The following is a 22,395-nucleotide window of genomic DNA, read 5'->3' as shown; positions in this document are numbered from 1 at the left end:
GGAGAAAAAGAACGCCCGTGTAAATGGCAGCGCACAGTAAAAGAGCTGTGAGCTTTAAAAGCTACACAGGTTTATGATCTTAGTTGTCGGTAAAAAAAAGACTTAAGGGTTACAGTCACCTTGCTATGTGGGTTTTCGTGGGTGAGCATACCTCTCAAGTGTACCTCATTACGAGGAAAGTACTTCATTTGGGGTCTTAAAAAGTTCACATTCCTCTAAGTTCCTCAAAGTTCCACATTAAAAGACTCAGTCACACATTCCGTGTTGAGAATTTTTTAAGTGAAAATCCATTGTAAATAGAAATTAATCATATTAAGTCATTAAAAGATCTTCTTTATAAGTAAAACCAAGATATTTTAACAATTGTATGACCTTCAATTAGTATGTGTTCCACATTTTGCCCATTTGTTCCAAATTATGAGGGCTAGCATTCCTCGCTTTGGATATAGAAGGTCGAGAGCTATTTGAGTCTAAACATATCACGGGTAATACGTAAATACCAGCGAGACAAATTCCTACAGGCTACAGATGAAATCAGGAGACTGCATTTTAAACCAATAAGCTGCGCACAGAAAAAGCTGAATATTGACTAAATTAAGCCAGCAAGTACGGCAATTTACTCCTCGCTAAAACTGTGCTTGACTGTAGTTGCCCTTTAAACTGTACCTCGGAGAATTTAGTTGACTGGGATAAGACGTCCACGCTGATTGGTTATGCGTAAACAGAGCCATCTGCGATGTAATTAAGCGGAAGTTAAGAATTTTGCCGGTCAACGTGAATGTTTACACTTTTAAATTTTAGCTAATCATTTGCAAATTCTAGTTTAAGAGATTAAAATATAAAGGGTGTAGTAGTTTTGTTGCTATAACAATTGTCATCTATGCAGGCTTAGCTGTACCTGCAGATGTAGTGTGGCTTGTTGGTTTTGTTACAGCATAGTGCCACTTCAATGCTGTAGCGTTACTGTCCATTTATTAGTTAGTGTTAAAACGGCTACTATCATTAATCCAGATGTATAGAGTGATCCGCTCAATGCTCTAATTCCACACCCTTGGGGCAACACATTCCGATATTCTGCTTAGATGACCGCGATAAAGCACAATACAGTTAACGCTGACTGGTTCGTATTTGTAATGGTTCAGTTATAGCTAACGTGCAGGATCATGTGTCTCTAATCTTTCTGGTGCCCAGCCTGGGTCATGATTTACTCTGAACTTTGCTATAGATAAGCTTTTTATTCTAGTTATGCAGTTACAAGTTTATAATTTTACACCTGTTTTGTTTATTATTAGTGCACGGAAAGGTTTATTTGGTTTTATTTATTATTTACTCGTATCACCCAACAATCAAAACCTTTTGTAACCGATATCGTTAAAGGTAGTGTCTGACATTTAAGCGCAGAAGATACGTAATTTGCCCTTCTTATTTAATTCATAATCTTGCAGAACCGATTTGAGACCGCTCATTTGAGCCTGTATCAAATAGACCTGGAATATGACTGTTATAGAGTAAGATGTAAATTGGATACTTGTGTAGAATGTAGGTTATTTTAGTAAACATTACTGCCGAAATAAGAAGAATTATTATTGCTGGTGATAAAGGTTGTTCGCCTAAGTTTGCTTAAGTACATATAGCAAGGTGGTATACCATGTACTGTACAATATTAAATGGACATGGGCATAGCATGTAGGGTCTAAGCATTAACGTTGGTAGTAAAGGTTTGTCCTCAAAGTTCAGTAAGAACTCATATACTGATGATCTTGTAATTAAGTCAACAACAGATCAGGTCCTTTATATTTACTTGGAGTTGCAGTATAGTTTTTCTGTCGTTGGGTAATTGTTTTTTTGAACAGGATAATGGACCATTTTATGAATGGGCAGAATGAACATCCCACAGATTGTGTAGCTAGCCTACCTACTGCTGGATCTACTCTACCACAGAAAGATGTTGAATATTACCAAGAGACTGACGCTGAGTGGCAGAAACAGGATGTTCCCGTATCAGGTTTTAAAAAAAGAAAATTAGTGTTACACGTTGATGTAAACAACACCATACTGGTGTCTGACACAGCTACAGAACAAGGCACAAGAGCAGCTTTGAGCTCTTATTTCTCTTCTGTAATCTGGGGCAAGATAAATCAATTAGGTAAGGTGCTAACACATTTATTAAAAGTTTTCCCCAGGAATGAGCTATGGTGTCTTTTTAGTACATGATGTTAGAGAAAACAGTGATATAAAAGTTTAATATTAATTAACATTTTGTAAATGTATTACAGGCACCCAGTTATTGACCTTTTTCAAACATTCCGCATAATTTGCTCTTACACAGCCTGGGACATGGCTGAAGAGAGTCAGTTTTACAAGCCAACGCACCAGTTAAACTGAAAATTAAAATGAATACATTTTGTCTTTGACATTTGGTTAAGATGCATTGATTTGAATTCCAGTTCTATTTTTGGAATACATGATTTTTTTGTATTATTATTATTATTATTATTAACTTCACATATTAGAGATTGATCTAGGAACACATAAAAGAGAAAACAAACTATTGCAATGACTTTTTTTCTTTTCATGCTTTGTACACACACACATATACACACACACATATATAGTTGCTGTCTTAAATATTTTTCAGTTTAATATTACATAGATTGCTCAAGTAATACCTTCCCTGAAATTTCACTCTTGCTCCTAAACATCATTCTGCATGTGTTGTTTCCACAGGTTCCATTTATTTCTATGTAGTTTGTTCTTTTTCTATTCTAAAGATCCCACATCTAATTCTTTTCTCTCATTCACAGCATTCAATAATTCTGTTATGATTGGTTTAGTTTTTGATTTCAGTTTTCTTGTAATTGCTTTTTTGACATTGTCATTAAACATAGTCTGGTCTTACTGTGTCTAGGCAATTCATTTTGCTATATCTCAACTCAAAATAATTATTTCCTTAGTTAAAATAATTTGCTCATCCATAATTTCTGATAAAGTACCCTGTAGAGAATTTTTGAATTCTACCAACTTGCTACATTCCCAAAATATATGTTCCTAGGGACCCCTCTCTTTCTTGTCACATCTCCAGCAGTTGCTATCAACCTGTGGAAAAAATCTGTAAAGTCTTGGGGTATGAAAACACATATGCAAACACTTCCATGCAAAAATCCCAAACTTTCTAGTGTGTGTATTTTGGAGACAATAATATCTGGTTCCAATTATTCTTTGATACATTGACTTTCCTTTATAATTTCAGTTCCAATTATTCTTTGATACATTGACTTTCCTTTCTCATTTCAGTCTTTTTAATCTTTTCTGATTGATTCTTATAATTATTATGCATTATTGTGTATGCCTTACTAATTATCCCATTTTTAACAATAATATCTGTTCTCCACTCAACTATACACTTAGGCAGAGTTGGTCTTTCATTTAACAGTCTCCTATCTATTTCTGTTTGCCTATACTCTTATCAATCCCTGCTAGGGAGGGCAGCCTCCAACTTGCATCCAAACTTCTATTTGACTTCATCCCACTCTGGCTTTTCCTACCCCTTTTATTTGCTCTCAGTAATTTAGTTCCTTTCTAAATGTAGCCATTGATTTCCAGCTCCCTCTTGCCTATTTTCTGTGATACTACCTGTTAGTAAATATCCTTTTTTCATTCCTGTGTTTACATAGTAGCAGAAAGCATTTTGAGAACTAAGCAAATATAATATTTTGTATGGTCGTTACTTTTCTTCTTAAGGGCGTGCATTCAAAATCCAGTTATCTCCTTATTTTGAGAAGCCTCCCCCATTTCACCACCATTTCATTCCACACTGATTTGAAGTCTTTTGCTCGTGTTATGTATATGAGCCATAACTGTTATCGCTTTAAAGTATGCCTTTGAATCCATTAATTCCAAATCACCTTGCTCTGTGGAGGGAAACAACTTATCCCACCTAACTTATGCCCTCTTTTGCTCAAGTTCTTTCAATTCTTTATTTGTTATTGTCAACAACTCCTCGTCTCTCTAATCTGTATATAGCTTTAAAAGGGCAAGTAACATCTTCATTGCTCATACCTCACTATTGATATCCACGATCAAGAGTTTTCAGCTTCTCAAGCTACATATCAACTCTTGTCTAGTCTATCCAAACACATCCCTAGCTACCATAACAGAATCCTCTTCAAGCCAGCACCCAAATACTTCAGCTTATAATTTTTCTAAAAATATTGGCACTGCCGAACTAGTCCATGCATGAGAACATAGTCTACAGCTATAGCCTTTGTTCCATCTTCATCTCGAAAAAAAATGAAATTGTCAAAATGTTCCACAACACTGAAATAGCATTTTCTGGATCCATCAAACACAAAATAATGTTATCTGCAAATAAAGCGAATCTGTATTGAGTTCCATGTCGGGCGTACCCTGAATCTGTCAATCCCCTATTTTCTTTGCCAATGGTTCAAATGTATAAGACAAATAACAAAGGAGAAAGAAAACATCTCTGCTCGCAAGTTCTTTCAATTTTTTATTTGTTATTGTCAACAACTCCTCGTCTCTCTAATCTGTATATAGCTTTAAAAGGGCAAGTAACATCTTCATTGCTCATACCTCACTATTGATATCCACGATCAAGAGTTTTCAGCTTCTCAAGCTACATATCAACTCTTGTCTAGTCTATCCAAACACATCCCTTGCTGCCATAACGGAATCCTCTTCAAGCCAACACCCAAATACTTCAGCTTATAATTTTTCTAAAAATATTGGCACTGCCGAACTAGTCCATGCATGAGAACATAGTCTACAGCTATAGCCTTTGTTCCATCTTCATCTCGAAAAAAAATGAAATTGTCAAAATGTTCCACAACACTGAAATAGCATTTTCTGGATCCATCAAACACAAAATAATGTTATCTGCAAATAAAGCGAATCTGTATTGAGTTCCATGTCGGGCGTACCCTGAACCTGTCAATCCCCTATTTTCTTTGCCAATGGTTCAAATGTATAAGACCAATAACAAAGGAGAAAGAAAACATCTCTGCCTGGTTCCTCCACTCAAGCACAACCTATCAAAGAGGAAACTGCCTCCCTCCAAAACCTCACACATTCTTTCAATTGACCCCATTATTCTATCAGGAAATGCATGTGTCACCTTTGTCCTAGTAACAAAATCCAGCTACCTCCATCAAATGCCTACTGTGCATCAAGGCCCACTGACAATAACCGTATCCTCTTGCAGTTCAATTCTCTCTGGATCAGCACTGTTCTGTTAATGTTATCATATTCCATGTATGAGTTTGAGAAAGTTCTAAATTCCTTATCCTTTCTGTTCTCTCTCTGAAAAAACATAGTATTATTGAGTCCATTGAAACTGCCTAGACAACAAACTGGTTCACTTAAAATGTAAACCTAGTAAATATCTAGGTGTAGAAAAACAACAACATCTTGCATGTCCTTTAGTTTTTGTGTTGGCAGTATCAAAGGGCAGTATGAAGTAGTATATGAAGGATGAGAACATTTACATTAATTTAGACCTTGCATGGATTCAGACTTATTTGTTTTTTTATGAGGCTGCAGAAACAGGCAGGCCTTTTTTTTATTGGAGATCAAGAGAGGCCTTATTTCCATGATTTACTGAACTGTATTTCTCTTGACCTTAACTTTTTTATTGCATATGTATTGCACGTGTTGTAAATGTTTGCATTTCCTTTATTGATTCTCTTTTGTCATGTTTGCTGGTAACATTACACCTCATTATCTCTGGTTTATAGTGGGAACTGCTTAATAGCTGTTTGTCCTTGTGGTAAGGTCACATAGAAAAAAAAAACACGATAAAAAAAAAACAGGATCGTTCAGTCACAACAGTACTTTATAAAACACAAACTATAAACTTTTTCACAAACACTTTTTTAGGTCAGTTTACAGAACTCAAGTGCAGAAATCCTTGTAAAAGAATTCTTTATGTCGCATGCATAATCACATGATCATTAAAGAGGCTGAAGATGTAATAAACCTACTGGCTGATAAAGTCGGCTCTAACTTCACCACTCTCTGCCCTCCATCTGTTCCTCTCTTTCTCTCTCTGTCTTTATATATGTATACCTGAAACTGGCTTACCTCCAGCTATCATACAAAACCAAGTCCTAAAGTCAAGTTAAAGTAAACTTTATTGTTAGATATACACAGCAGTGCAAGCTGATTGAAATTACGTTGCTTTGGTCCAAGTGCAAGACATAACAATGAACACATAGTTTGAATGACAGTAAGACTAATGCACATACAGTAATAATTAAAACAATAACAACACAATAAATTACCACAATTGGACAGGAAGACATTAGACAGTATTATACTAGTATGTATTGCAAGACTATGACTTCACAGTGTAATTGCTTAGAATATTGCACTTCATCAGTTGTAATGTGATATATTTTGATGTTCATATTGCACATGTATGGAGTGGTGACTCATTCCTGACTATTGCACATTCAGGAAGTAATCACATAAGAGATCAGGCTAACTGTACCAGTTACTGAAGCAATTTGTTAAAATGATTACTATAGCTGATACTTCATAGCAAGTGCCATATTGATCTAATTATTTGCTGTCATGCCTGGCATTCAAGTTCAGCAGCCTTATGGATAGAGAGGGAAGAAGCTCCTATTCAGTCTAGATGTTTTGCAGTGTAAGCTGTGATACTGCCTACCTGAGGAAAGGCTGAAGTACATGCCATGGACAGGGTGAGTGGGATCATTTATTATCTCCCTAGCCCTTCCCACACACACACAGCCTCATGCAGCTCATCCATGGATGGAAGCGAGGAACCAATGACTTTTTCTAATACCCTCAGAAGAACCTTGCTTTCAGATGCTTTGCAGTTACCATACCAAACTATGATGTTATTTGAGAGGATGCTCTCGACAGTCCCCCTGTAGAAGGCTTTGAGGGTTGGCTGAGACAGGTTTGCCTTCCTCAGTTTCCATAGGAAGTGCAGATGTTGTTGTGCCTTCTTCACTGAGTGGCTAATATGAGTTGACCAGGATAGGTAATCTGAGATGTGCACTCTTTCCACTGCCACCCTCTTAATTTCCAGAGGTTGATGTATCTTCTGAGACTTCCTAAAGTCCACTATCAAAAGCTAAAAATACTGCATTGTTGGGTCCTGATAATATCCCTGTCTGCATCCTAAATAGCATGAAGCACAATTTAGCAACCCCCCAACAACACTGTTCAATCTCAGCCTCTATACAGGTTTTGTACCATGTGAATGGAGAACAGCCACAGTCATTCCCCTGTATAAGGGAGGACCTTCCACAAACTCAAGCAGTTAAAGTCCAGTACGTCTGATTAGCCTCGTGACTTACAATGGAATTAATCAATAATGACATAGGGAGCCCCCAAACACAGCCTGTCTCAATTTGGATTCGTCAAGGGCAGGTCATGTTTACTCAATTCGATGAACCTTTTTTTTTTTTTGAAAAGGTCACCACCACATACCTCGACCTGGCCAAAACGTTTTACTTCAGTTCCCTCACTCAGCTATAGTAGAAAAGCTAATAACGTGGGAATAAAACCGTATGTTACCCACTGGATTGCCAACTGGATCACAGATACGATGCAAGAAATCAAAATAGGAGAGGTCACCTCCACAAAGAAACCAGTCACCAGTGGAGACCCCCAGAGTTCTGTGTTGGGACTTGTGTTTGCCATCTACTTTGTCATTGAATCCTATAAATGACTTAACCATTCTGGAGGAAGGTTTATCCCAAATGAATAGTGTCAAAATCATGGACTGAAACTAAATGCCAAAAAAATGCATTATTGTATCTTATGGAAGTCATCTACCCTGGGGAAATACCACATTGATAATATGCCCTAAGAGTTGACATAGTTGGTCAACATTTGGAAACTTGTGTGGGCAGCTTATGTGGTCAGCAATTGGCAAGACCTCAGAGGTTTCCAACAAAGAAGATCAAGGGGCTCCAGCACTTGCCTTACACAGACCGACTAAAGTCCTTGTCAATGTACTCTGTCATATACAGACTTTTTAGGGGAGACTTAGTCTGAGCCTACAGAGGAATCAAAACCAAACCTAATGAACTTGCTGCATGTCTGTAAATCAAATGAGACTAGGACTACCTGTTCCAGGGACCTAAATATGGCCTGCAACTTAAATATTACATCCTGGAGGGACAGATTTATCTCCCAGTGACAGGCGCATCTTTGGAATAGGCTACCTATTCATGTGAAACAGAGCACCTCTATAACACTGTTCAAGAGGAACCTGGATGAGTGGATGGGGCACTGTAAATTCTTACCACAGATAGAGCCCTCGACCCTCCTGGACATGGGCAGTCATCATTAAATGCAATCTTAGGTATTGACTAGCATTTCTATGGTATTACATTGGAATGAAACGGCTAGACTTAAAATGACCTGGTCGATAACCTTGTAATCCCCTATAATTCTGTAGTGTATTCTATTTCTTCAGAATAATTATTTTCTGTTCCCACATGTAATTCATAGGTTCATAGGTAGGTACTAGGCTATTGGCCCTAGGGACTATATAAGCCTAGCCAAAGGTAACCTGGCTTTCGCCACCCAAGAAAATTATGTTCCTGTGCCACTGTTGAGCAGAGCCACAGAAGTGATCCCCGGGGTGAATTTCCTATCTCCCATCCAATCATCAAGATTTTTCTTGAAGAGCGCTAATGAGGAGCTTTGTTTGATATAGATAGGTAGTTTGTTCCAGAGTATGGGAAGTCTCTGGGACAGGAATCTATCCCTCCAGCATGTTCTGTTTATTGTGGTGACAAGGTTTAGGTCCCTAGACCATGTAGCTCGTAGGGATTGGGATTTCTTTAAGTGGAGCATGTCTAGAAGCTCTGGGTTTGACATAGCTTTGTGTGTTAGGCAGAGATCGCCTCTGAGTAGGCGATATGCAACGGAGTAAAGCTGCAGTTTTTTTGAGACAGTCTGCATAGGACATCTGTTTGAGGCCGGTAATCCTCTTTGTGTGGTATTTCTGTGGCCTTTCCAGTTGTTGTAGATGTCTTGTGAGGTACGTACTAAAAGGGGCATTGTACTCTATAATGGGTCTAATGAGTGACGAGTAGAGGGGAACAATGACCTCTTTTTTCTTGGATGAGAAACCTTTTGTGATGAGGTGGCATAGAAGGATTTCCTGACTACTGTGGCAATGTGATTATCAAAGGAGAGACTACTGTCCACCTGTGTCCCAAGGTCACTTATCACACTTTCAGTGTTAAGTAGACTACCACCTATGTGGTAGTTCATGGGTACTGAGTTTTTACCAAAAGGGATGACAATGCACTTTTTGGCATTGAGCTTGAGGCCATGTCTTTGACACCAGACATCTATCTCAGCGAGGCCCTTTTGTAGGATGTCCACATCTTTTGGAGTTTTGATTATGGCTCCTAGTTTGCAGTCATTTGTGAACTTAGTTAGCCAAAGACCTTCTGTGTTGGCCTGTACTTCAGAGAAGTAGATACCAAACAGGAGAGGACCCAGGACTGAACCCTGTGGTACTCCACTTGTCACTGGTCTGAAGTTGGATTTGGAGTCTGCTACTTTCACAGTGTGGGTTCTATCAGTGAGCCAGTTGGCAACCCATCTTGTGACATAGGGATTTATACCTAGTTTAGTGAGTTTATCTATAATTCCAGAGTGGGGGATGGTGTTGAAAGCCTTGGCGAGATCTAGATAGGCTGTGTGAACCACCTTACCCTCATCTACGGCTTTGGTGACTGCTTCAAAGAAGTCTATCAGGTTTAGGAGACATGATCTGCCTTTTACAAACCCGAACTGGGTGGGGTCCTGAGTTTGGAGATTACCAATGTAATTGTTTATAAGTTCCATGATGATATGTTCCATAGCCTTGCAGACCAGGCTCGTTAGGCTAATGGGGCGGTAGTTTCCGGGGTCTGTGGTGGCCCCCCCCTTTGTGGAGTGGGATAACTGTCACCATTCAGTGGGCACATAGCCTGAGGTGAGGCAATGATTGAACATGCTACTTAGGTGGGGTGCCAGTTCGTTCTGTAGTTCATGTAGAACACAGCCTGGGATGTCGTCAGGTCCCATGGATGCTGTGTTCTTGGCTTTGGATAGTGTGTTTTTTACCTGTGCAGCCGTGATTACAGGAACTTTGCATTCTTCTGGTATAGAGATGGGCCCTTTAGGGGATGACAGGGGGTAAAGTTAGCACTGAACCTATCTGGCAGGATGTTGGCAATATCAGTTGGTTCTATATATTTAGTGCCATTGTGCTGTAACTCAGAGCAGATCTGAGTGTTGCCATTGAGATTCTTGACATAGCTATAGAATGCTTTGTGGTTGTCTTTAGAGTCAGTGGCGATTTTGTTTTCATAACTAGCTTTGGAGGATTTTATGAGGGATCTCAGCTTCTTACTGAGGCTGACCAGGGAGTTTCTCCAATCATGGGATTTTACTCTTTTTTGCAACAGTTTCTTTCTTCTGTTGTAGAGTTTGTTTATGGCAGGGAACCACCAGATTGGCTTCCTTTTTTTGGAGGATCGCATCTGGGTTCTGTTAGGGATTGCACGATCCATGCACTCGTGTAAGTGCTTATAAAGTGCATTTGTGTAGGATTCAGCAGTCATACCTCTACTGTCCGTCAGCGTGGGTGGCATGAAGTTTACCACTTCTGTCTTAAGAAGCGTGAAGTTGGCTTTGGAGAAATTTTTTACTGTGGTTTCCCTAATGGGGGGTAGGGGAGGGATGTGGATGTGTAGGGTGATTAGCTTGTAAAATCTTAAATGCAGACAAAAACAAAAACTGATGAAAAAACACAACAAAAACAGCTTGCGAAGTCGAAGTTGATTCAAGGTTTACTTGTATAAAACAATAAAAACACTTTAAGCACAATGGCAAACGAAAAGCGTCTTTTATCATTGTGCTTAAAGTGTTTTTATTGTTTTATGCAAGTAAACCTTGAATCTTGTTGTGTGATTAGCTTGTGGTCAGATCTGACCAACGAGGAATTGACCTCTGGTGTGGAGCACCGGTTGCCCATGTTGGTAATAACCAGGTCTAGGATATTGCTGCCCATGGTGGGGGTGTGGATAAGGTGATCCATGGCATTGGATATTCCATATTTTATGCATATTTAAATGTTAACTGCACTGCTTAACTCATTCTTTTCTAAGTAGTTTTATTCACTTGTTTACAATTATTTATCTTGCATGAGTGAAACAGTAACTGAGAGGTCACCTGCCTTATAATCTGCTGTGATTACGCTTACTGCCATGAACCAAAAGGCTGTAATGTTGGAGAATATTACCTGCCTTCTTTGAAAATTAAAGTGTGTGTGTATGTCTCTGACTGTCACTGTGAATGTATGTAAGAGTTTTCATTTAAAGTACTGATAGTGTGGGCAAATGAACAGTGGAAGGCACTGAACCTCAGAGAGGGTGGTGAATTGTATGCCAAATAGACTGCGCAATAAGATGTTCAGTGTGGAGCATCTTCATGATATGTATGGATGGTGTAGGCCAATACCCACTGCAACAGTGCATATTTCCTGCATGCTCTTAATACCAGCCTGCACTTAAAAATTGTTTAGTGATTTGTGTGCTGTTTTGATACTTTAATCTATTTGGTATCAGTGGTGTGATTTAAGAGGCCATATCACCTGATGGCCATTGGATTTAAGATTTTTAGATTTAAAAAAAAGATTACATTTAGTGGTGCAAATGGCAGAATCATTGCTGTCTTCTGTCTGCATTTCACATTGGTTGGCAGTGGTAGGATTCAGACCACAGTCTGTTTGCTACCATTTCCCTTTGCATTGGTTAGCAGTGGTGGGTGACTCCATCTATACTGTATACGTTTGTGTGAACGAACTCACTACCACTTTAGCTGATAGTCACTCTTTGTAGCTATGTACACTGTCGTGTTGCACAGGATTTTACTCGTATGTCCATTTCCAAGTTAAGGGTACAGGTGTAATGTCTGTCATTTTAAGAGCTGTGTGACAAGTTGAGGGGGGCAGCAGTTACAACCCAGGAAATCAGGACTGTGAGTTTTTCTGTTTATCACTAAATATTATGCATGTGTTATTGAAGGGTATTCTGCAAGGGTTTGAGTGACCTCTTGTATTACAAGTCATCATTTTCAGAAAGCTCCCATCAGCTTAGCATCCTTGCCACACTCTGAGAAGGCTATGAATAAATCCTGGGCTATCCCTAGCAGATAAGTTTCATTTTACTGTTTTTCACTTCATTTAACTACATTTTATTTTGCTGATTGGTGAGAACTGCACTTCTGAGAAGCTTTTTCTGGCAGTGTTAGTTGCTGTTTTGTATTTTTATTGGCACTTATTTGCTGTTTTCCAATAGTTTTGGCCCTGCTAAAGGGATTCTACACAGTTTCCTTCATTTTAAGTGCCTGCATAAATTTGGCATGTTTGAGTGGGTCTTGGCTGATTCCCACAGAGTTCAGCAACTCTTTGTGTCCTCGTTTGAACCTCTGACATGATTTCCTTGCATCAGTTGCCATCCAAGCACAAGCTAAGTACCTGTATTTAAAAATCGTACTTCCAGAAGCTATTTTAGTAATTGACTACTGATTTCTTGTTTTATTTGTGCATTTTCTGTATTTAAGGCTAAAATTACTGCATTTGCTCAAACTGGCTTGCTTTTGGTCTCATTGACTTGAAATGTCCTTGTCTAGATGGTTTGTTAAAGTTGTTTTCTGTTAGCATACACTCAAGCAATCTTTTTCATGTTTTTTACATTGAGGAATAGGCTGTTCCATCTAGTGCCAGTAGGTGGTGGCCTGGTCTGTCTGAGTTAGGAAACAAAGAGGATTAAGCTACCACTGGGAGTGTTACCTGCAGTTTAGTGATGCATTGCGCAAAGTCAAGCTCAGAGCAGCTAGTTTGAGTTGTCATATAGTACTAATAACTTATCTTAACAGTATCCAATACCATACCCTAGCACTAGTCATCTGCAGTCCTTAATCCTAGAGACCTTTCAAGAAGAGCTCTGTAAAACCCAGTCCTCAAAACCTAGTAGCCCACCCTAATACAGGTTTAGACAAAATGGATATGCAATTTCCAAATGTCTCTGTATAGGTATCCAGAGACAGTGTAGTAATTGTTGCGTGTTCACTGATGACCTTTTAATCAGTAAATAAACTAACACGGTATGTGAGAGATGTACATACATAGCTTTCTTGGAGACAAAAATCTTGTATACAAGAAAGGTTGTCAGGAACTCATACAGTACATCCACCAGAGATGGTGTCTACACACACAAACAATCTTATGCTGAGGTACTAAAAAGCATTATCCCCAAACCTCAAAAGACCTCCTGAGCCTTCAAGCAACAATCCCTATCCTCAGCAATCAGTAAAGCATACACCTAAAGCAGCACCAAACACTGCACATACGCCTACACCCAATGGACCTCCAAAAACAAAGCCCATAAAGCAAGCAAACAATTTACCCAGGATTCTTTTGTCATAGGGGACTCCATTGTATGACACATAGATGCCCCATTTACCAGACTGGACAAAAAGAAGATTATGGTCAGCTGCTTATCTGGAGCCAGGATCTGCCACATTGCACATGCACTCAAGTCATTGCACCACAGGTATTGGTATAATTCTGTCATAGTCCATGTGTGCATAAATGACCTGGGATGTACCTCTCTGGACTATATGAAGAGAGACATTGTAGACCTTACTGAATATGTATCTCAGACTGGTATGTACTATGCATTGAGCAGAATTCTACCTTCGTCAGGGATGATGCCACAGTATGAACAAAAAACTATTGACTTTAACAATTGGCTTTCTTTCTAGTGTCAGTCCAAGGGGATTCAGTATCTGTCCACCTGGAGGACTTGATCAACAGACCACATTGCTTTTTCAAAAATGGTCTGCATCTGTCCCCCTGGGCTTCCTGATGTTGGCTAAAATTTTATCCACCCCCTTATATAGCCTTTTTTAGAAAATGCCAGTGATAAACCTGCTGATGTACCAAGTAAAACCCACAGTAATCTAAAGGTGTTACTGCTCAAAGCTAGGAGCCTTAACAGGAAAGCTCCACACCCTACAAACTTTCCTCACTGTGGAGAATGTAGACACCTGTGTTGTTAACAAGACTTAGTTTAAAGCCACAGAAAGTAGTCCAGCAGTGCAAGGCTACAGTGCTTTCCAAACATTTAGACCATCAACCACACAGACAGGGACTAAAGCTGGAGGTGTCCCAATCTACATTAGCAACAAGTATACCTAATGGTTGGTTAAACAGGATAATACCTAGGAGTTCATCCACATGCAAATCACCTTAGATATAGTGCCCCTTACATATCTTTGCAAGCTATAGGTGACCATCTACGTCACAAAAATCCCACACCTCTTACATAAACCTACTGGAGGCACTCTCCATCCAACCAAACATTCTATTCAAGGGAGACTTTAACTATCCCTCTATAGACTGGTAACACTTTATTCATGGGAGACCCCCTCTATAGACTGCGAAACGTACACTACCATGGAATTTCAGGCGCAATGTTTCCTGGATTTTATTAACACAAATGTCCTTGATTAGTTAGTATGCACTTCAACCACAAGTTCAGATATACTGGACTGTTCTTAGCAATATGGGAGAGCACTGCATCCCCCATGTAATTTCTAAACTGTTGAGAGGTTGAATCACAAAACTATCTCATTCAAAACAAATACCAGCTTGGAAAACCCAGCAAAACCTTTTGCAGTTTGCTTTAGAATAGTTTCAAACTGTATCTTAGTAAGTGACAGGTTGTCAAAATTGAGTGCTCTGTCTAACCCAGAGTTCTCAACAGCCTGTGCAGAATTATTCACAGAAACACTAATTTCTAACAAACAACACAAAAGCAATCATTGCCAGAACTCTCCTTATCTCTACCCTCCTCTATGCATCTCCCATACTTACAAACCTAAAGAAATCAGAGTTAAGCAAACTTGACAGCTGCTACAATAAAATTGCAAAGTTTGCCACAGATTCTACTTATAGATCACATCATTGCCTAGAGCTAAAACAACTCACTTGGTTAGAACTGCCTAGTCTCCTAGCCTATAACCAACTGACCATGGGCCATCAACTACTGTATCAGCCAGACAAAATTTCAACCCTTCTTAATCTCCTCAAGCCCTACTCTACTAATCGTGTCTTGTGTTCCACTAACAAATCTTTATTAAAGATATCTAAAACTAACACAGCTGGATAATCCCTCTACTCCAGCTACACAGTGAAACTCTGGAATTCTCTTCCCGTAAACATAAAAACTACCACCAGCACTACAAAATTCAAATATGTCCTTGAAACACATTTAACTAATACATGGTTATGCTCTACTAACCCAGGATAGGAAAAATCAACTTTAAATAGCTGGCTTTCCTAGGAATTGTAATGTATAACTACTGTACATTTTATGAGCTCTATGCTTTGTACACTGTTTTTCAACCTTATAATCTGGCTATATTACTGTAAATACAATCTATTGTAAATATAGAGATGCTGTAAAAATGTTGAAATTTCTGTCCTATATCTTTATACACAATCAATTCATTATTTCATGACATGTATAGATTGTTGGAGTAGCAGTAGTACCTATCTGTTTACTGTCTCTATATATTAAAGTGGAGCTTTTCCTTCACTGAAAAAGGACAGCGTGTCCAGTTGGGTTTTCCCCGGAAATGAGTGTAAAATAAATAAATATACAGACATGTAAATGACTGTATAGTGGCTGCTATACCTACCGTAAATAATCCCAAAACAAATCCCCAAAACAAACCACACTGGTGGAATTCTAATCACAACAGGGTGTAAAACAAAAGTAACAAAGTCATGGCCAAAGTCAGAAAGAGCAACTCTCATAATGAACACAGCTCACTAATAAAACTAAGCAGGAAATTAAGATGAGTAATTAAATTCAACAAGGCCAATTATAAGGTCAAGATAGCTTCTCAGTTTAAAGGTAACCACAAGGCTTTCCACAGCCACATCTGAAACCTCAAAGATAACATGCAATAGCATGCTGAACTGGTAGTAAATGGTGCAACCTTGCACAGTGACGTAGCAAATCTGCTGGCTGACAAATTCAGCTCAAATTTTACTCCTGCCACACCTTGTAAAATGGCTACCAACATACGCCCCCTCCCAACTATCAACAGGGAGCAGGTTATAGCGGTGTTCATTAACGCTGAAAACACTGCCTCAGTGAGGCCTGACAGTATCCCAGGTTGCTATCTTAATAGCCTTTAGCATGACCTTTCAGGACCACTTGTGTCACTTTTCAACTTCACGCTCAAAATAGGCTACGTATCAAGTGAATGGAAGATGGCAAAGGTAATCCTCCTTTGCAAGGGTTGACCATCAACTGACCCCGGAAACTACAGACCCATTAGTCTGACTAGTCTAATATACAATGCCATGGAATGAATTATCATGAAAATGATCAACAAAGACATTGGCAACCTATAGACACTGGATCCATTTTGTCAAAGGATGGTCATGCCTACTTAACCCTGTAGATTTCTTTGAGAATAAAACTAAGGCAATGGATGAAGGGACAATAGTATACACTGCCTACCTAGATCTGGTTATGGCATTCAGCACAATACCCCACTCAGGTATTGTGGACAGACTTACTGAACTAGGTGTAAATCCCTGTAAAACTTACTAGATTGCCAGCTGGCTCACAGAAGCCAGGATTGTTGAGACCACCTCCACCAAGTGGCAGGTCACAAGTGGAGTACTGCAGGGCTCTGTGCTGGGCCCACTCCTGTTTGGCATTTAATTCTTGGAGGTTAAGGCTAATGTTTAGGGCCTCTGGCTCACCAAGTTCACAGACATTTGCAAATTGGGATCTGTCATAAAATCCCCCCATGACACCAATATAGGATCATAGAAGGTTACTAAGCTATTGATCTGGGGGGTCATTTCAAGCCTAGCCATTTCATCCCAATGTAATACCATAGATAATCTAGTCAACACCCAGGATTGTATTTAGTAATGACTGTCCATGTCCAGGAGTGTTGTGGGCACTATCCCCAGTAAGAATTTATGGTGTCCCTTCCACTCATCCAGGTTCCTTTTGAACAGTGTCCTAGAGGTGCTGTGCTTCACATGAATTGGCAGCCTATTCCAAAGACACGCCAGTCACTGGGAGTCATCCTACAAGAGGGTCTAACACAGACAAATGACAGGTGCCAAAGCCACAAATTACAACTCATTGTAAAGCAAGAGCATTATAGTGCCTTTTGAGAAAACATCTACACAGGCAAATTCCTCCATGTATAAGATACTCCTAAGAAATGACCCAGTAGTTCAAAATCTGGGAAGATTTGTAGACAGTAATCTGGCCTTTGAAGAATGTATTGCCAAGGTATTAAAAAGATCATTCTATGTCGCACAACGTATAAGTAAGGGTGTGATATCCAGGTCCAGGGAAGTTATAATACCATTCTAATCATCCTCATCAGACTCATCATTGAGTACAATACCCACTTTGGAATGTACCTGACTAGGCATATGCATTAGTTAGAACACCCACAGAGGTGCATCACCAAGAGAGTCCAAGGTATTAACACAGTGTCTTATACAGATCTCCTTAGAGGGCTGGCTGTGTACTCAGTCTCCTACAGGTTGTTGAGAGGCGATCTGTGCTTAGCATATAAAGCATCCTTGGATCCAGACCTGATGGAGCCTTTGCACATTCAAAAATGAAACGCACCAGGGACACTAGTTCCAGGAATTTGAACTTTGCTTGCAACATATACATAACATGCTGGGGAGACAGAAACACTACTCAAAGGATCCACATGAATAAGCTCCTCATCCATGTGAAGCAGAGTCCATCTCTGACCCTATTCGAACATAACCTTGACCAGTGGATGGGAAATCATAAATTCATCCTTTAGCTGGCCCCCATATCTCTTATAGACCTAGGTCAACAGTAAACATTCCATAATTAACATACTTCCCACATAACGTTTAGCATCGTCCTAACATACCCCCCCCCCCCCATTAAGATGCACATGTTACCAGGGGATGCATTTGGATTATGTTGTATGGCTAGGCTTATAAAGACCCTGGTTGTCATTAGCCTTGTATATATCTATGAACCTTTGCTCACAATAAACTTGCTCAAATAGGTGAGTGCTCAAATTCCACTAACTCAATCTTCTGTATCTGCTTAGCTGCCAAAGCCCTACTAGAACCCAAACTCTAATCCTAAAACCCACTTCCAATTCCCTAACCATATGGCTCCCTAAACCTAAAATTGCCTCCTCACTTGCTAAACATAAAATCCCCATCCCAATCCCTAACCAGAGGATCAAAGGGCTCAAACAGATGCCATATGCTGCCCGGTTAAAGAAACTCCAGCTCTACTCAGTGGCATACCGCCTGTTCAGAGGCGATCTGTGCCTGACGTATAAAGCCATGTCCAACCCGGAATTAATGGACATGCTGCACCTCAGAAAATCCAAATCCCATCGAGCTCTGGCTCGAGACTTGAACTTCAGCACTGAAATAAATAGGACATGCTGGAGGGACAGATTCATAACCCAGAGGCTCCCATCACTCCGGAATAAAATCCCAGTCCAGCTTAGGCAGAGTCCCTCATTGACTCTCTTCAAGAGGAATCTTGATGAGTGGATGGAAGATCGTAGGTTTACCCCTGGTATCACTTCTGTGTCACTGTTAGACAGAGGCACAGTATACTAACCTCGAAAAAGGGCATAGCAAAATAAATTTAAAATGGGTGGCGAAAGCCAAACACATTCTGGCTAGGCTTATAAATGCCCTAGGGCAGATAGCCTAGTATGAACCTTAAAACTCTCTCCCCACCAGGGTTCTAATCCATACTCCTACCCCTCACCACAGCTGCTGCATTTACCTTGCTGAGACTTGAATAATGTGTTTGGGTAAGCTGTGGTAGCTGCTTGCCCAAACCCATATTTGAGTTCAGGTGTGAGCATCAGCCTGTACATACTACAAGACACTTGAGTCCCTGGCTTCAAGGCAGTGAGTTTTAAAAACTTGCGACTTGAGTCTTTTTACAACACCCCATTATCGTATGTCGTACATAAACACAAGTATATTAGTATATTCTTGTTATATTTTTTACATTTATATTAAGATTGTACTCTCCTGCATTCCTGTGTTGTTGCTTACAGGCTAGACAGCAGAGCAGAGGTGGGATACTGCTCATAATCTGTTCTGAGAACGCCTTCTATGCAAAAGTTTGTATCACAACAAAATCTTTGTGCCCTTCATACACTTTGTCTAGTTAGTTCTGCAGTATTGTTAGTTGCCATGTATTCCTACTGTTTTATGTAGTAGTATGGCAGCTGTTGATTTTTCTTAGTGTTTTGGTTGTTGATGGTGCCTTCTTACTGTTGTTAGTAATGTGGAATTATGATTGCCATATATTGTGGCAGTGCCTGTGTTATATATACTATGTTGTAGCAGTACTTCACCTAAGTGCAGTGTATATTGTTTCTGATTTATAATGTGATCTGAGCAAGTTAGTTAACTATATATTTCCCCTGGGCCGAGTTGGGAAAAAATGTCCATGTGGATCAGGTTTTCCCCAGGTTTGCAGATGCAAATAAATAGGCAACATTTTCTAATGCTGCCATATATGGCAGTTTACAGTGTTCTATAAATAATGAATACAAGACCTAGTGTATGAATATTAAAGCAGTATTTGTAAATTCCCTTATTGTATTTAAATCTTCTTCCCCTTTTTTCTTATTTATACACACCTCTCTTCTGCATTCCTAAACTTCTGTGTGCATAGAATAAGAGATAGTGAAGTAGTGTTTCTACCCAGTGCCACTTTTCCACTGAGATAACAGAATGTTTGGGGTACATGCTTTCCCCTTATCAGTGTTGACCTGATAAACCACTCATTTGTGTATATGCTGTCTTCAGGCTTATTGGGCTACTGCATGGCATTCCTGCCAAGACTGTTATTCCCCTTTGTCTGCCATATTGTCTTCCAAGTTTGGTCTTTTTAGTCCATGCTACTGTAAATGTCTCCTGTCATATTAATCCTTTTTATTATTCCTGTTCGTTTTTCTGCACTTTAATTATTTTCACTTTTGGCAGAAGTCACATTCTGCCTGCTTATGCAGAGACCCCCCCCCCCCCCCATAGAACTACAATGCTGCTTTATTTGCATCATTTTCTTCTCCCAGAAGTCCGTGTTCTGTGATGTATTGTTATGCCATGTTTATTTTCACGTGCATACAGTACAGTTTAGGTTAACAGATTTTGTTTTGTGCTTCACCAACCACTGCCAAGATGCTTGGGTTCAGTTGCAACGTGCATGCACAGACTTTCTGACTCCTGCTGTGGCAGAAGGTATGACCCACTTCACTCTTTCCTATCACTGTTCCACAATTACCTGCTCCTCAGTATATTTAAATCCTCCTAACCACATTGCAACACTTTGCACGCAACCCTTCCACTTAAACAGATGTAAACTTGTTGGGCACAAACTAACAGTGTATTCTTACACAAAGATTTCATCCTTCATACCTACCAACAGCCTTGTGCTTCACTTACATCTAAGCTAAATGGACATGCAGATTACCATGTCACTGCAATCATCTTCTAAAGTAATTCAACATTTCAAAAAGTTACATATCAGTAAGTCATTATACAAATACTTGCTTACTGTATACAAACCTATTAACCATAATGATAGGCATACCTCCTTTGAAAAAGTCTCTTTATGCTAGCAGGACACTCTGCAAATCATAGCTATTTCACTGACAGTTATTTTGCAGTCCTCCCCTTAGTTCACATCCAGACTTACTTACTTGTATTCGCTCAAGCACAAGATCGACTGCACAATATCTGCATGCTTCTCCTAGCACTCCAGTTCAGAAATCCATCCATACGTTTAAAGTGTATTGGTCACTATCTGAAGTGTAAGCCGCAAACTCTTGATATTGGGTGTAATCTATATACTCTTTTCAATGCCAAATTATCTAGTTTTAATGCAAAAAGTATGGTGTTTTGCATTTTATTTTGTTAATAAGGATACCCCTTGAAATTTTTCTTAGAGCTGGAAAGCACTGTTATATCATCAGAAACAAAACCTCATGATACAAAACTTTGCTATCTAAATTGATGTATAGGCTTCTGTATTTCCATACTAAATTCATCAGCAGGACTTTCTTGCTTTCTGGAAAAACAAGTCGTTAACTAGATCTTACAGGTGGAGCATCTTACATTGAACGTTAACATACGAGATTATATAGTAGTGAAACCACAATGTTAAGTAAGACACTTATATTGTAAAAATACAAGTTGTTTTTGCTTTCTCAAAATGTTTTAAAGATGTGTCTAAATATCTGCCCATTACCTGCCATGACATCATTTTGTGGGTGTAGTTGTAGTAGAAAACGGAGTCAACAATGAAACTAAAAAAAACTCAAGCAGCACACTATAGTCTTCATTTTTGTAAAATCATTTGCACCTTTAACATGAGTAGCAGAAATTGTGAATACATTTAATTGTCCATCTTAGATTTTTCAGACAGTGAGCAGTATAATTTAAGGAAAAAAACCTCTGATCTGCAACACCTAATCATATAAGAAATTAGTGGAATCCTATCATACACCAAACTATCTCTCAGCCACTTTTACTCTGATCTCATGAATACCTACAAAAGGTAATCATCACACTTCCCAACAATTAGTTGTCATACACAGAGTAGTACTTTTCCAACTTTATATCAATCCACAACAGTCTGAAAAACAAGCAGTACTTACAACACCCCCACCCTCTCTCACTGCCTACACATTTCAGTAATACCTTACTTCTTTTCATCCATAGGATATCTGACATCTAATCCCATGACATCCCCAAGGAACAAAAAAACCTAAAATAATCTGTTCTACTTCCATCTTCCTTTTGCTGCTAATATTTAGCAACATAGAACAACATTGTGGACCATATATTCTAAATACTTAGAAAATCAATACTACCAAATCGCTCATCTCATTTTATTAATTTATTTTATTTTACATTTAACTGGGTAGTGTCCAGCTGGGCAAGTAGCCTGTTTTCAGCGGAGACCCGGGGAGAAAAGCTCCATAATAGTACAAAAGAGATTACAAAAATTTTACAAAGATTTACAAAGAATATACAAAACGTTTAACAGTTGCCTACAATCACAATTTACAAAAAGAGAATGTAAACAGAAAACATTACATTTCCTAAGCCTTTCTATAGACAGTAATATGAAACCATTAGATACATAACTAAAATACACCATTGTGGTATTTTCATTTGGTAGAAGTAAGACAAGGAGAAGATAGCAGAAAAGAAACATTTGATTGCTGGCATGAGAACCTGGCCAGGAG

At 39.1% G+C, this 22,395-nt stretch overlaps 1 protein-coding gene across 1 annotated transcript in view; it reads left to right on the top strand.

Moving 5' to 3' along the window:
* Nucleotides 1-638: 638 nt before the first annotated feature.
* LOC122807735 overlaps nt 639-22,395 on the top strand; it is a 249,767-nt gene continuing 228,010 nt past the window's right edge. The window contains exons 1-2 of the mRNA XM_044078717.1: nt 639-1,120; nt 1,854-2,146. Of these exons, the coding sequence (XP_043934652.1) occupies nt 1,083-1,120; nt 1,854-2,146 (331 nt within the window). The 5' untranslated portion in view covers nt 639-1,082. The remainder of the gene's footprint in view (nt 1,121-1,853; nt 2,147-22,395) is intronic.

Source organism: Protopterus annectens, chromosome 7.part1, assembly GCF_019279795.1.
Source record: "Protopterus annectens isolate FY-2018-M chromosome 7.part1, PAN1.0, whole genome shotgun sequence".
Taxonomy (NCBI): domain Eukaryota; kingdom Metazoa; phylum Chordata; order Ceratodontiformes; family Protopteridae; genus Protopterus; species Protopterus annectens.
Note: the sequence above shows the minus strand (reverse complement) of the source record. Positions and strands in the feature narration are given on the sequence as shown.